The 11,614-nt window shown below is 44.2% G+C and overlaps 1 protein-coding gene across 1 annotated transcript; it reads left to right on the top strand.

Annotated features, from left to right (window-relative positions):
- The first annotated feature begins 1,713 nt into the window (after window positions 1-1,713).
- Window positions 1,714-7,805, top strand: RRM2 (ribonucleotide reductase regulatory subunit M2). Its single transcript, XM_037392497.1, has 10 exons — window positions 1,714-1,873; window positions 1,948-2,025; window positions 2,265-2,396; window positions 2,515-2,631; window positions 3,116-3,249; window positions 4,125-4,219; window positions 5,592-5,725; window positions 6,156-6,260; window positions 6,398-6,511; window positions 6,893-7,805. The coding sequence occupies exons 1-10, from the start codon at window positions 1,763-1,765 to the stop codon at window positions 7,043-7,045; spliced, it is 1,173 nt and encodes a 390-aa protein (XP_037248394.1). The 5' UTR covers window positions 1,714-1,762; the 3' UTR covers window positions 7,046-7,805.
- The last annotated feature ends 3,809 nt before the right edge of the window (window positions 7,806-11,614 follow it).

Raw genomic sequence — 11,614 nt, 5'->3', positions numbered from 1 at the left:
CCCGCACCTTTTAAAAGCGGGTGTTGGTACAGAGGACCAGTAGAGTTTTAATTTACCTCCAGAGAGATACACTTGCTTTGTAAATCTGCAGCATTTATGATGAAAATCTGTTTAATTGTTTATGACCACCTCGTGCATTCATCCATTAACAGCTTCAAAGGAGAAAGGCCTTGGTTTGATAGGAGATTCCAGACCAGAGGAAAGCAATATTGTTAATGTGTTTTGGATTTATTTCTTCTTCTGTGTTGTCCATGAATTTTAGCTGTAGTCCTGAACCAAGGTTATTCAGGCAGTTGTTCTGAGAATATCTTACTTTCAGATACCCTTATTCCTTAGATATTAGTCTAAGTCTACTCCATGATCCCACAATTCTTACTAGTTTACAGGTTTATACAATCACCTTCAGTATCCAAAACAACCTGTGTCATGAGTGCTCAAATGAAGAGTAGGTTTCAGATCTTTCTGTCCTACATGAGCATGCCAAAACTGCAACCATTGTTATGTGAATCTTGTTTTTCTTTACTGTTATATTCACTTTGAGTTTTTTATTATTTTTGGTTTTCCTGAACAATTTCTAGTACTGTGGATACAGGCATAAACTTTAATTATTGGTATCTCAATGTTTTATTTTCTCTGGCAGAGAAATGAATAATCTTTCCAATGAGATTAAATCTGCCTACAATTATGGTATACATTTTTTGAATACTTTTTTTTCCAGAAAGCTCAGGCACTTTAAATTTGTTGCTGAACATCTTGGTTGGTAAAATCTTAAAGATTTAGCTCCAGCTAAATAAATTCAGACAACTTTTCAGTCTGTGTTCTCATAGTTGTAAGGATTTCAATGTCATCAGATTTTCAGTGATACGTATTGAGAAACAGTATTTAAATGTTGTGTTTTAATTTTCATCAAAGATGCACAAACTGGAGGGACATCAGCATATCATCAGGTGTTTTGTGAATGAAGCACTGTTCTGTTTGCATCTTGATGCAAGCTTTTTCTCAATATCTTCCTCAACTGACAAAAAAAATATTGTCACTTTACACTCCTTCAATTTTGAGTTATGTTGGAGTAGCAATATACTGGTGATGTGTACTTGGACAATAATTAGGGATTTGATGTGACAATCAAACACTGTCTGTCTCAGACAAAAATGTCTTTAGTAATTTCTAATGATTAGATTTAATGGTCTGGGTATTGAAATGACAGCACTGAATATTTCAGGCAAGAAGAGGGTAAAGAATGGTGGAAATATGACCTTATTCATGCAGAAAGAGCAACAGCACATATTACTGACTCATTTCTCTTTCTGCGGAGAAGCCACATTATATAAGGGAGAAACGCTCCTCAAACCGCTTTACCTATTTAGATGTGTGCACAAACGCATGTACGTGCTGCCCCCCGGGAAGCTGCGCCGGCCGCACGGCCGCCGGGCTGCGCTTGCGCTTTCCTCACCGCCGCGCCGCGCGCGGGACAGAGGGGCGGGGCCCCCGCGCTCTCCCGCCTTTTCCGCGCCCCGCCGGCGCCAAAGCGAAGGGCAGGGCTCGCTCGCGCTCGCTCTCTCCCTCTCCCCCTCCCGCCGCCGCCGCACCGGGAGGCGGGGCCCCGGCCGCCGCACCGGTCAATAGAGGCGCGGGGGCGGGCGGCGGCGAGCTGTGAGTGGCCAGCCGGGCGTTCTGGCGCCAAGTTCGAAGGGAATATAAAGGGGCGGCGCGGAGACGCCGCGCTTTCGCTGCTGTCCGCCCCGTGCCAGCCGCCGTCACCATGCTGTCCGCCCGCGCCCCCCTCGCTGCCCGCCACGACCAGCCCCGCTTGTCGCCCATGAAGAGCTTGTCGCCGATGAAAAGCCTGGCGCTGAGCGACAAGGAGAACACGGTGAGCGCCCGCCCCGCCCGCCGGCTCCCCGCCCGGGAGTGCGGCAGGCTCTCACCCTGCCGCTCTCCCCGCAGCCCCCCGTGCTCAGCAGCGCCCGCGTCCTGGCCAGCAAGGCGGCCCGCAGGATCCTCCAGGAGGGCGACGGGAAGCCGGTGAGTGCGCAACGCCCGGGCACCGCGCCCGCTCCTCTCCCCTCTCCCCTTCTCCGGCGGCTGGCGCGGCCCCCGTCCCGCTGCGCCGGCCCCTACGGCCCGTCTCTCCCTTCCGCCCGCGCCCCCCTCCCTCCCGGGGCTGCCCCCGGCCCGCTGCCCTCCCTGTTTCCCGCCAAGGCCTGGCGCCGCCCCGCCCCCGGCGCGGCCCGGCTGAGGCGAGCCCGACCCCGCTGCTCCAGGTGCCGCCGGGCGACGAGGAGGAGCCGCTGCTGCGGGACAACCCCCGCCGGTTCGTCATCTTCCCCATCCAGTACCACGACATCTGGCAGATGTACAAGAAGGCCGAGGCCTCTTTCTGGACGGCGGAGGAGGTGAGGGGGCGGGCGGCCGAGGCCTGTGCCGGGGGGAGCCCCGGGCTCGGCAACGGGCCGCCTACCTGGAGCCCCCGCCTCTTCGTTTATATCGTCGCTGCTTCTGGTGATGTTTCAGGTGGACCTTTCCAAAGACCTCCAGCACTGGGAGTCCTTGAAGCCTGAGGAGAAGTACTTCATTTCTCATGTCCTTGCCTTCTTTGCTGCCAGCGATGGCATTGTCAACGAGAACCTGGTAAGTGTGTTTAAACAGTCCTCATAGATATGTCCCTCGAACGGGAGAATAACCAGGTAACTGCATGTTTGACACACTTGTTGCCTGATCTAGCTTGTTTGTTGGATCATGTGGCGTTACCTGTTGAGCTAATTGGCAAATTGGGGTTGCCTTTGTAATCCAGAAGCTTGCCCAGTCCCCGTGTTGCACTGAGCATTGCTTTATGGCAATACTTGGCTAGTTTGGAGCCCTTCTTATGTTGCCACCTTCTCGGCTCTCTTCTCCCTAATGGTGGATAAGTAAAACTAGTAAGCTTTGCCATTTCTCTTGGGGTTTGGAGCTGTGAAGGGGCTATTGCTCTTCATATTGTTGTTAAGAATACACATGTCTGGAATTAATCTGAAAGCGTATTCTGTAGGCTAAGCAAGAGCTGTTACAGCATCAATGCCTCGAACCTGCAAATTTGTTATACATGCTTGTGCAAACACTCATTTATTTCCTCTAGGTGGAGCGGTTCAGTCAAGAAGTACAAATTACAGAAGCTCGCTGTTTCTATGGCTTCCAGATCGCAATGGAAAATATACATTCAGAAATGTACAGTCTTCTTATTGACACCTACATTAAAGATTCTAAGGAGAGGTTTGTATTAGTTGATGATGAAAAATTCAAACCTCTTAAGTGTTGATATTTAAATGATGCATGTCAGTCACTCCGACTTTAAGGTTAACTAGGATTTAAACTAGATTTATGTGAAATACTACTGTTTCTTAAGAGCAGCTTTGCTTCAGAATACCTTTGTCCTCTGAAGTGTATCAGCAAGAGCTTATTAGAATAAGAGTGAAGCTGAAACCACTTTAATACTGAAAAATAAAGGAGTGAAACTGAAAGGTGGAGCAGTCAAATAAGGTGAGTGTATTAAATCATGGAGGATCCCTTCACCTATTAGAAAGCTATATAGAAAAAATTCATCTTGCTATGAAAACTATAGATTAAAATCAAGAAATGGGGTCTTGGAACTAAACACCAGTGTTCAGTTCTGGTGTTGGGTTAAATCTCATGTGGTATTGCAGTGCAATTTGCAGTCTAGGTATACTTAATAGCTGCTACTTTGTAGAAAGCTGACTGTGTCATTTACATTACTGGAATCTCTGAATAGAAATGGTTAAGGCAGAACTGCTAACATGAGAGCTCTGGTGCCTTGCCACTGGGAAGTGGAGGCTAGTGGTTCTGTGGTTTTGAAAGCCTTGTTTCAAGTGTTAACGCTTGATGAAACTGTTCCTCTTGATACTGTTATAGGAATTCATGTGAACTGGTGTTAGTGTGATGTGTAGGTGATGAAAAGGTAGTTGGCTATAAATACAGCTAGACTGGTGCAAATTATGATGGGGAAGGAGACTTAAATATCAGGATGAAGGTCCAGACCACTTCTAAGTGAACAAGGCCACCTATGACAGTGAATGCTTGTTGTACTAGTTTTGCTGATGTCCAGTCCTGATGTATTTTATCTTTCTCAGGGAATTTCTTTTTAATGCCATTGAAACGTTACCGTGTGTTAAAAAGAAGGCTGACTGGGCCATGCGCTGGATTGGGGACAGGAAGGCAACATATGGTGAGTACGTAAATCTATTGGAAGAAAAGGGAAATTTTTTTCCTAAAAAACAGGGAAACCACCATTTCTCTAGACTTCACAGTTAACAGGGATTGTTGTCACAGGGAGAGTATATGCTCTCCAGTGTAACATACTAGTATAATTCTGGAGATGAAGACAACAATTTTTGTCTTGCAAATGAGCTAATGACATGAATCTTTACAAAATTGCTGTCATTTTGAATAATGGTAGCTCATGTAGTGATACGCATATGCCTGGCTATATGATCAAATTGTAAATTGCTGTCACGTGTCCAAAACTGTACTGGCAGTCTGTCTCCAGCAGGCATAGAAGCACTTAGGTTGGAAAAGACCTTTGAGTTCATGACGTCAAACTGTTAACCCAGGACTGCAAAGTCCATCACTAAACCATGTCCCTAAGCACCGCATCTACATGCTTTTTAAGCACTTCCAGGGATGGTGATTCCACCATCTCCCTGGACAGCCTGCTCCAATGATTAACCACCCTTTCAGTGAAGATTTTTTCCTAACATCCAATCTAAACCTCCCAGGCTCAGCTTGAGGCAGTTTCCTCTTGTCCTGTCACTAGTTATCTGGGAGAAGGGACTGACTCCCACCTACCCGCAGCCTCCTTTCAGGTGGTTGTAGAGAGTAGTAAGGTCACCCCTGAGCTGCTGGCTCTTTCAGGCTAAACAACCCTGGCTCCCTCAGCTGCTCCTCATAAGACTTGTTCATCGGTCCTTTCACAAGCCCTGTTGCCCGTCTCTGGACACGCTCCAGCCCCTCCAAGTCTCCCTTGCAGTGAGGAGCCCAAAGCTGAACACAGGATTTGAGGTGCAGCCTCACCAGTGCCCAGCACAGGGGGATGGTCATCTCCCTTGTCCTGCTGGCTGCACTGTTTTGGATACAAGCTGTGCAGTTGGAGGCTGTAACTCTATTGTCTTACTGTTTCTCGATGTCTCACTTAAAAGGAGAGATGAGATGGTACAGATCATTATTTCACTAGCATTAGAGCGTTCATGGTCAAAGTTCCTTACTTAACCAGACACTGATTTAAACCGGCTGCTAAAATGACTCCTTTTATTTTCATCGTGCAGCCTTTGAAAAAGGGTGGTGTTGATGGATAACCTGGGGGAAGGAGTCTTGGCTTCAGCTACTTAGTAGCTACTCCAATTGGTTTTTACTTCCTCTCATGTTAAAAGGTCTGCTTCACGACTGAAAGCCTTTACTGCAATAGTTTTTAAGGACAGGCCTTAGCAGACTTGAGCAGAAACTTGCCTTGGAGAATGCAGTTTGCTGGTCTACTTGCAACTTCTGAGTATTAATCCTGTTAGGTTTTCTCTGTGATATTACTATCAATCTTTTCTTGACAGGAGAGCGTGTAGTAGCTTTTGCAGCAGTGGAAGGAATCTTCTTTTCTGGTTCTTTTGCATCAATTTTTTGGCTGAAGAAAAGAGGATTAATGCCTGGACTCACTTTTTCAAATGAACTAATCAGTAGAGATGAGGTATGAATCAAATTCTAGTGTTTAAGACTGTAATGTGCCACAGTAGGTCAAAGTAATGATACTTGGGTGCAGCCTGTATTTTAACAGGAGTATGTGTAGAAACAGGCAGTCTGTAAAGCTCACTGAAGTGTTTAAGCATGTGTCATCGTGGATCTTGCAGGAGAGACTGAATGAATTTAGCGTTTTACTTTCTCTAAGGTAGGTTAAGGGTTCTCACAGACTCTTGCACTCGGTATACCTTGCCATTTGGAGCAAGTGCAACTAGTACTGGCTGAACTTGCGTATACCTCCTCCTGGTTAAGTAAAAAGTTGTCTGTAGGTAATACTAACGTGATGGGTGCCAAGATGGTGCCATTTATTCTGTGCTACTGATTTGAGTGGCTCTTTTAAATCAGTGTTCCTGAAATAATTTTCTAAAACTTCTTTCTAGGGCTTGCACTGTGATTTTGCCTGCCTCATGTTCAAGCACTTGATACACAAACCATCAGAGGAGAGAGTAAAGGAAATAATCATGAATGCTGTTCTCATAGAACAGGTAATTGTCTGCTCCTTGTTTAGGAACTTGATAGCAATTAAGTAGAAAGCTGGGGAGCTGTTGGGTACAAAATTAATCTAGACAGTACAGAATGTGAATACCAGTTTCTGTATGTAAAGTGCTTCTATTATCTGCAGGAATTCTTGACGGAGGCACTGCCTGTAAAGCTGATTGGCATGAACTGCACTTTAATGAAACAGTACATAGAGTTTGTAGCAGACCGGCTTATGCTGGAACTGGGATTTAACAAGGTAAGACCAATACGCTGAATCTTTCATGGGGAAAAGATAATTACTTCGTCCAGAAACCCACATCCTGAAATGGCTGCAGCAGTATTGGTATAACTTGTAAAAACATTTAGCGGTCCTGCTGCTCGATCCTCTTTGGAGACCCACAGAAAGAAAAGCTAAAGGATACTATGGAAAAAACGCTATGCAAGAGTCACTGTGCTTGTGTACTGCAGCTAAGAGACAGGAATGAATGCAATAAAAAAGGCCTGGGGCACAGATTTTTGTTTGCTGTGTAGTAAGCCTGCTGATGTCATTAGAGATGAGCTGGAAGGAGTCTTAATGCTCTCGCATATTCAAGATGTGTGTACCTGTAGTGTAACCTGAATTGCCTTTGCATTTCAGATTTACAAAGCAGAGAATCCTTTTGACTTCATGGAAAACATCTCTCTGGAAGGCAAGACCAATTTCTTTGAGAAGAGAGTAGGTGAATATCAGAGAATGGGAGTTATGTCGAAGTCCACAGACAACTCTTTCACCCTGGATGCAGACTTCTAAATGAACTGAGACCATATGAGTTAGAGCATGTGCTCCCCTGTTTATAGGGAAATGTTAAATATATTGAGTCACAGTGTGACTTGATTGCTGTACTGAAATCCCACTCCTAAAGTGTGGTGATGTTGGTACTTTTCAGGAGGCTAGTGTAGCTCCAGCAGTAAAATACCTTTTTACTAGGCTTTGCCAATGATAATTCATAGAATGTTTAGGTGTGTCTCTTATAACTTATGCTACTCCATTTTGTTGAAGATAAGGGCACCTTCTGCAAGACAGGAGGTTATGGGCAGCGACCACTAGCTTCTGCTGTTTTTCCCACAGAAAAAGGAGCAGCTGAGCAATTCTAGTGTTAAATTTGCTGAATACTCTGTAGAAAACTCTGGAGGCAACTACATGACCTCCCTGCTTTCTTAGCAGGTTTTAAGTTTACCTTTTTCACTATTGTTTTAATAGTTTGTACATAAACCTGGCACTTTACTGTTGAAAATAAACTCTTGTAATATTTGAGAACAGTAAAATGCAAGTCTAAATCTTTAGACTTTTGCAACCTAACCTTTTATGACTTGTGCTTCTTTCTGGGTATGTAACTTAAAAATGGTGCTGCGAATCAAACTATAAGGGAACAGGAAGAAACATGGTATGGAAGGTGAAGAACTTAGTGAGTTGGATATCTTGGCTGCTGAGAAATAACATATAGCTGGTTTCTGGACTGAATTTTTTCCTTATCTGGGAACAGTATTTCATATAATAAAGAGCTGTTTGAGGGTTGTACTGGCTTCAGTGCTGCAATGGATAAAGCTGTGTGATAATTTCCTTCTGAATTGCAAGCAAATGTAAGTTTTGTGGGAAGTAACTGTGTAGTCATGTGGTTAGTAGATGTCAAGTGAAATTGTTGTACTTGGCTTTAAGATTGACTGTATCAAATGGATGGTGGTTTAGGGTAAATTCAGCTAATTCAGGCTCAGTATTAGCTTCCGCATCATGCAGTTAGGGTTTGGTTTTAATACATAACGGTAGTGAAAACAAAGTACATCTTTATGACATTGTTACTCCATGCTAAACATGGAGCCACAGGAATGGGTATGCTTAATATAACTTTGGTAAGGGCATATGGTCAGTGAAGGAGTTCCCTGTGGTCTTGGGTTAGTTTCCTGCAAATTATCTGCAGTGAGGTAAAATAACAATGGGATAGACTGAAATTAGCTATTGCTTTGATGTACAAAAAGGAGTTTCTTCCATCTAACACCTAACAAAGACTGTCCTGCAAGTCTGCCCTTCTTCCTCAAGTGTAGCTGGTATGGAAAATAAACTTTACAGAACTCAAAGCATTTCCTTGAAAGGAAAGAATACTGGGGTTTACTGCTTCCTGCTAAAGTGCTCCCTCTGAAGTATAGCGTATATATAGTGCTGCTTTGAGAGATGCTGCCTTCGTATAGAATTAACCCTCTTGCTGGCTTTTGCTCCTTCGCTCTTGATTGCACTGAAGGTGGTGTGTGACTGTTCTTCCCTTGGGTGTCTCAAGCTAGGAGGATGTGCAAGTTTCCAAGGCTGTCCTTGGAAGAGAAATGTAAATAATTGGAAAATCCCAAGGTTCAAAGTCTGGAATTCAAAGTAGAAGATATAAGACTGTTAACAGATGGTGCTCTAATGCCCCTGCAGCACTGCTGGTGGTGATTGCAGTGGTCAGAGATTAATATATTGGGAACTGGAACAAGGATGTGTTAAGTTGGGATAGCCAGACAACTTTTTGAAACAATGAAATGTAATGCTCGTTTTTAGTTAGGCAGGATTCTGGCTAAATACCAGCTGCAGCAAATGGGGCTTTGTGCTTTTCCTTGGCTTCTCTTGGCTGTCAAAGCTTTGATCAAACTAAGTCTGGTGCGAGGCATCAGCACTCGTGGTGTAAGGCTATGTTTAGAGCATAAGTGAGACTAATAAGGTACTGAGGTCACTTTGGATCCAAGTATAACATAGCGGTGTTAATTTATATTAAAGTATGTTAATTTATGTACTTGACATAGAAAAAGGGTAAGACTTCTCTAATGTAAGAGTAGGATATAGCTATATTACAGCACTCTCTTCCCACTAGATCCTTAGTATGTGCCGAGGATCAATACGTGAGAATTATTAGGGCAGAAAGCTTTAATTTGTTCTCCTTAATTTTTGGAGATATGTACTGGAACTCTGTCTTCAGCTTAATATAAAGAACTGCTCAGAATGGATTTGACATGGCAGAGTAATCATTTGTAATGGCAGGTAGGAAGAATGTCCCTTCTAGCCAAGCATTGCTCTTACAGGGTAATAGATACTGTAGACATGGACACATTAGAGATAGATTAGATGGGAATTAGAAGCGATTCAAGAGCATAAGACTTGCTGTGGCTGGTATTAATCTTATCCTGGTGCCACTGATGTCTAAATGCCTACTTAGTTTTTGTTTATGTACTTGCTGTAATGCAAATTGGTTTTTAACATAGTCTGGAGAGAAGCTATGCATCTGGTCCCACCTATTTTAATTTTCAGTTCTCAAAAAGATTTAAATGTCTTGCTTAGGTCATGTCCAATCTTGATAAAATACTTTACTGAAAACAGATTACTTTCCAATTCAGCTGAGATGCCTGTTGCTTTGACACTTGATCCTCTTAAGCATTGAGGAGATAACAATCTCTTATTTCTTTCCAATAAACTACTACTCGGAAAAATAAGTTTCAGTAGAAATAACTGACCCTTTGGAATATGTTTTGGAATGGAGTATGGAGAAGCAGGAGAGATTTGAAGCAAAGTAATGAAAGTACTGATTTTTTTATCCATGTATGAATTGGAACAGCTGTCTAGTAGGGGTTCTGGCAGAGTAATTGCTGCAAGTGAAAAGCGATTAAGCTAGTAGAGGAAAAAAAATACTGCGGGATAAGTAAAACCGGATATATTTGGTGGTGCAATACTCTGATGTCTGTTGTTAATTTATACAGAGCTGATCCCTAGCTCTCCCCTGTGTGCTTTATTGCTGTTAAAATTAATGGCTTTTAATAGCACCAGATAAAATGGAAGAACAGTAACCTTGAGCATAGTTTCTGTTATATTTATTTCCTATTGTAGCTTTAAAAATATAATTGCATGGGTTCAGGAAAGAAAGCTTCTGTAACTCTTAATTGACACATTTTCACTTCAGGTTGTGTCAAATGTTGAAAGCCTTAGAGGATGTGGAGGAGTAAGAGTATCAAGCTAATGTCAGCCTCATCCTCAGGAAGCAACTGCAACAGTGTAATGACAAAAAGAAAATCCCCAGATTTCTCAGATTCCCTGGAGTGATTACAGCAATTTGTGCCCAGAAGAGGTCAGCCAGCCAGCCTGCACATCTGAAGGCAGATGTGGTGGGTTGACCCTGGGTGGATGCTAGCTACCCACCACACTGTTCCATCACTCCCCTCAGCTGGACAGGGGAGAGGAAGTAAAATCAAGGGCTTGTGAGTCAAGAAATAAGGATAGGGAGAGACCAGTTATGGGCCACAGACTTGAATTGGGGAAAATAATTTATTACCAATGACATCAGAGTAGGAATAAGAAATAAACCCAAATCTTCAAACAGTTTCCCCCAGCCTCTCCCTTCTTCCCAGGTTAAACTTCACTCCTGCTTTTTCTTTCCCTCCTCCCCTGTCAGCAGCGCAGGGTGATGGGGCGTGGGCTTTGTGGTCAGTTCATAGCACGTTTCTGCTGCTTCTTCCTCCTTGGAGAGGTGTTCCTCACTCTGCCCCTGCTCTGGTGTGGGGTCCTCCGTAGCCTGCAGGGGCACAGCCTGCCTCATTGTGGTCCACCACAGGCTGCAGGGGAATCTGCTCTGGTGCCTGGAGCACCTCCTGCCCCTCCTTCACCGACCTGGGTGTCTGCAGTTGCTGCTCTCACACAGTCTCACTCCTCTCCCTGCTGCAATTGCAGTTGCACAGTAACCTTTCCCCCCTTCTAAACTGTGTTATCACAGAGGTGCTGTTGTGGTGGGCTCATCCTTGGTGCTGGCTCTGTTGGACATGGGGGAGCTTCTGGCAGCTTCTCACAGAAGCCACCCCTTTGCCCCCCTGCTACCAGCATCTTGCCACGCAAACCTACTGCAGTGTATTAACTGGTGCGGTCCCTGAAAGGTAACTGCTTCCTCTGCACCAGTCAATAATCAGAAACTTTGCCTGGCAGAAAGCAGCAGTTGTGCTTGTTCAAAGCCTGCTTTTCACAGGTGACCGTGGCTTGTTTTATTTTAAGCTGTTGATTAGCTCTTGGTGCTTTGGCCTTTTTTTTTGTGCATAGTGACTTATGCTTGCTTCAGGAAGGATTTGAGAGTTATGGAGAGTTAAATCTTGAGTTCTGTTTGCTGATGGACAGCTAGTTTTTTGTTAGGAATTCATCCCTTGGGAGCGTGCCTGAGATGCTGTGATCTTCACAGCACAGTTGTTTGGTTTCTGCTGTAGAACAGTCTTTATGTGAAGAATAGCTGAAAGATTAAGCTAACGGGGGAAAAAAAAATCCTGTCTGGTATGTGTCAGATAGTGGTTTTAACTTCTGAAGTTATGCCCAATTGATCTTTGG

The sequence above is a fragment of the Falco rusticolus genome, chromosome 6, assembly GCF_015220075.1.
Source record: "Falco rusticolus isolate bFalRus1 chromosome 6, bFalRus1.pri, whole genome shotgun sequence".
Classification (NCBI taxonomy): Eukaryota; Metazoa; Chordata; class Aves; order Falconiformes; family Falconidae; genus Falco; species Falco rusticolus.
This window is presented reverse-complemented; position numbering and strand designations above follow the sequence as displayed.

What these genes read in the sequence shown, in the direction of transcription:
- RRM2 (XM_037392497.1), top strand. Translation starts at nt 1,763, where the DNA reads ATGCTGTCCGCCCGCGCCCCCCTCGCTGCCCGCCACGACCAGCCCCGC. An exon ending in GCATTGTCAACGAGAACCTG is followed by an intron (nt 2,632 to 3,115) that starts GTAAGTGTGTTT and finishes TATTTCCTCTAG; the next exon opens with GTGGAGCGGTTCAGTCAAGA. An exon ending in AACTAATCAGTAGAGATGAG is followed by an intron (nt 5,726 to 6,155) that starts GTATGAATCAAA and finishes ACTTCTTTCTAG; the next exon opens with GGCTTGCACTGTGATTTTGC.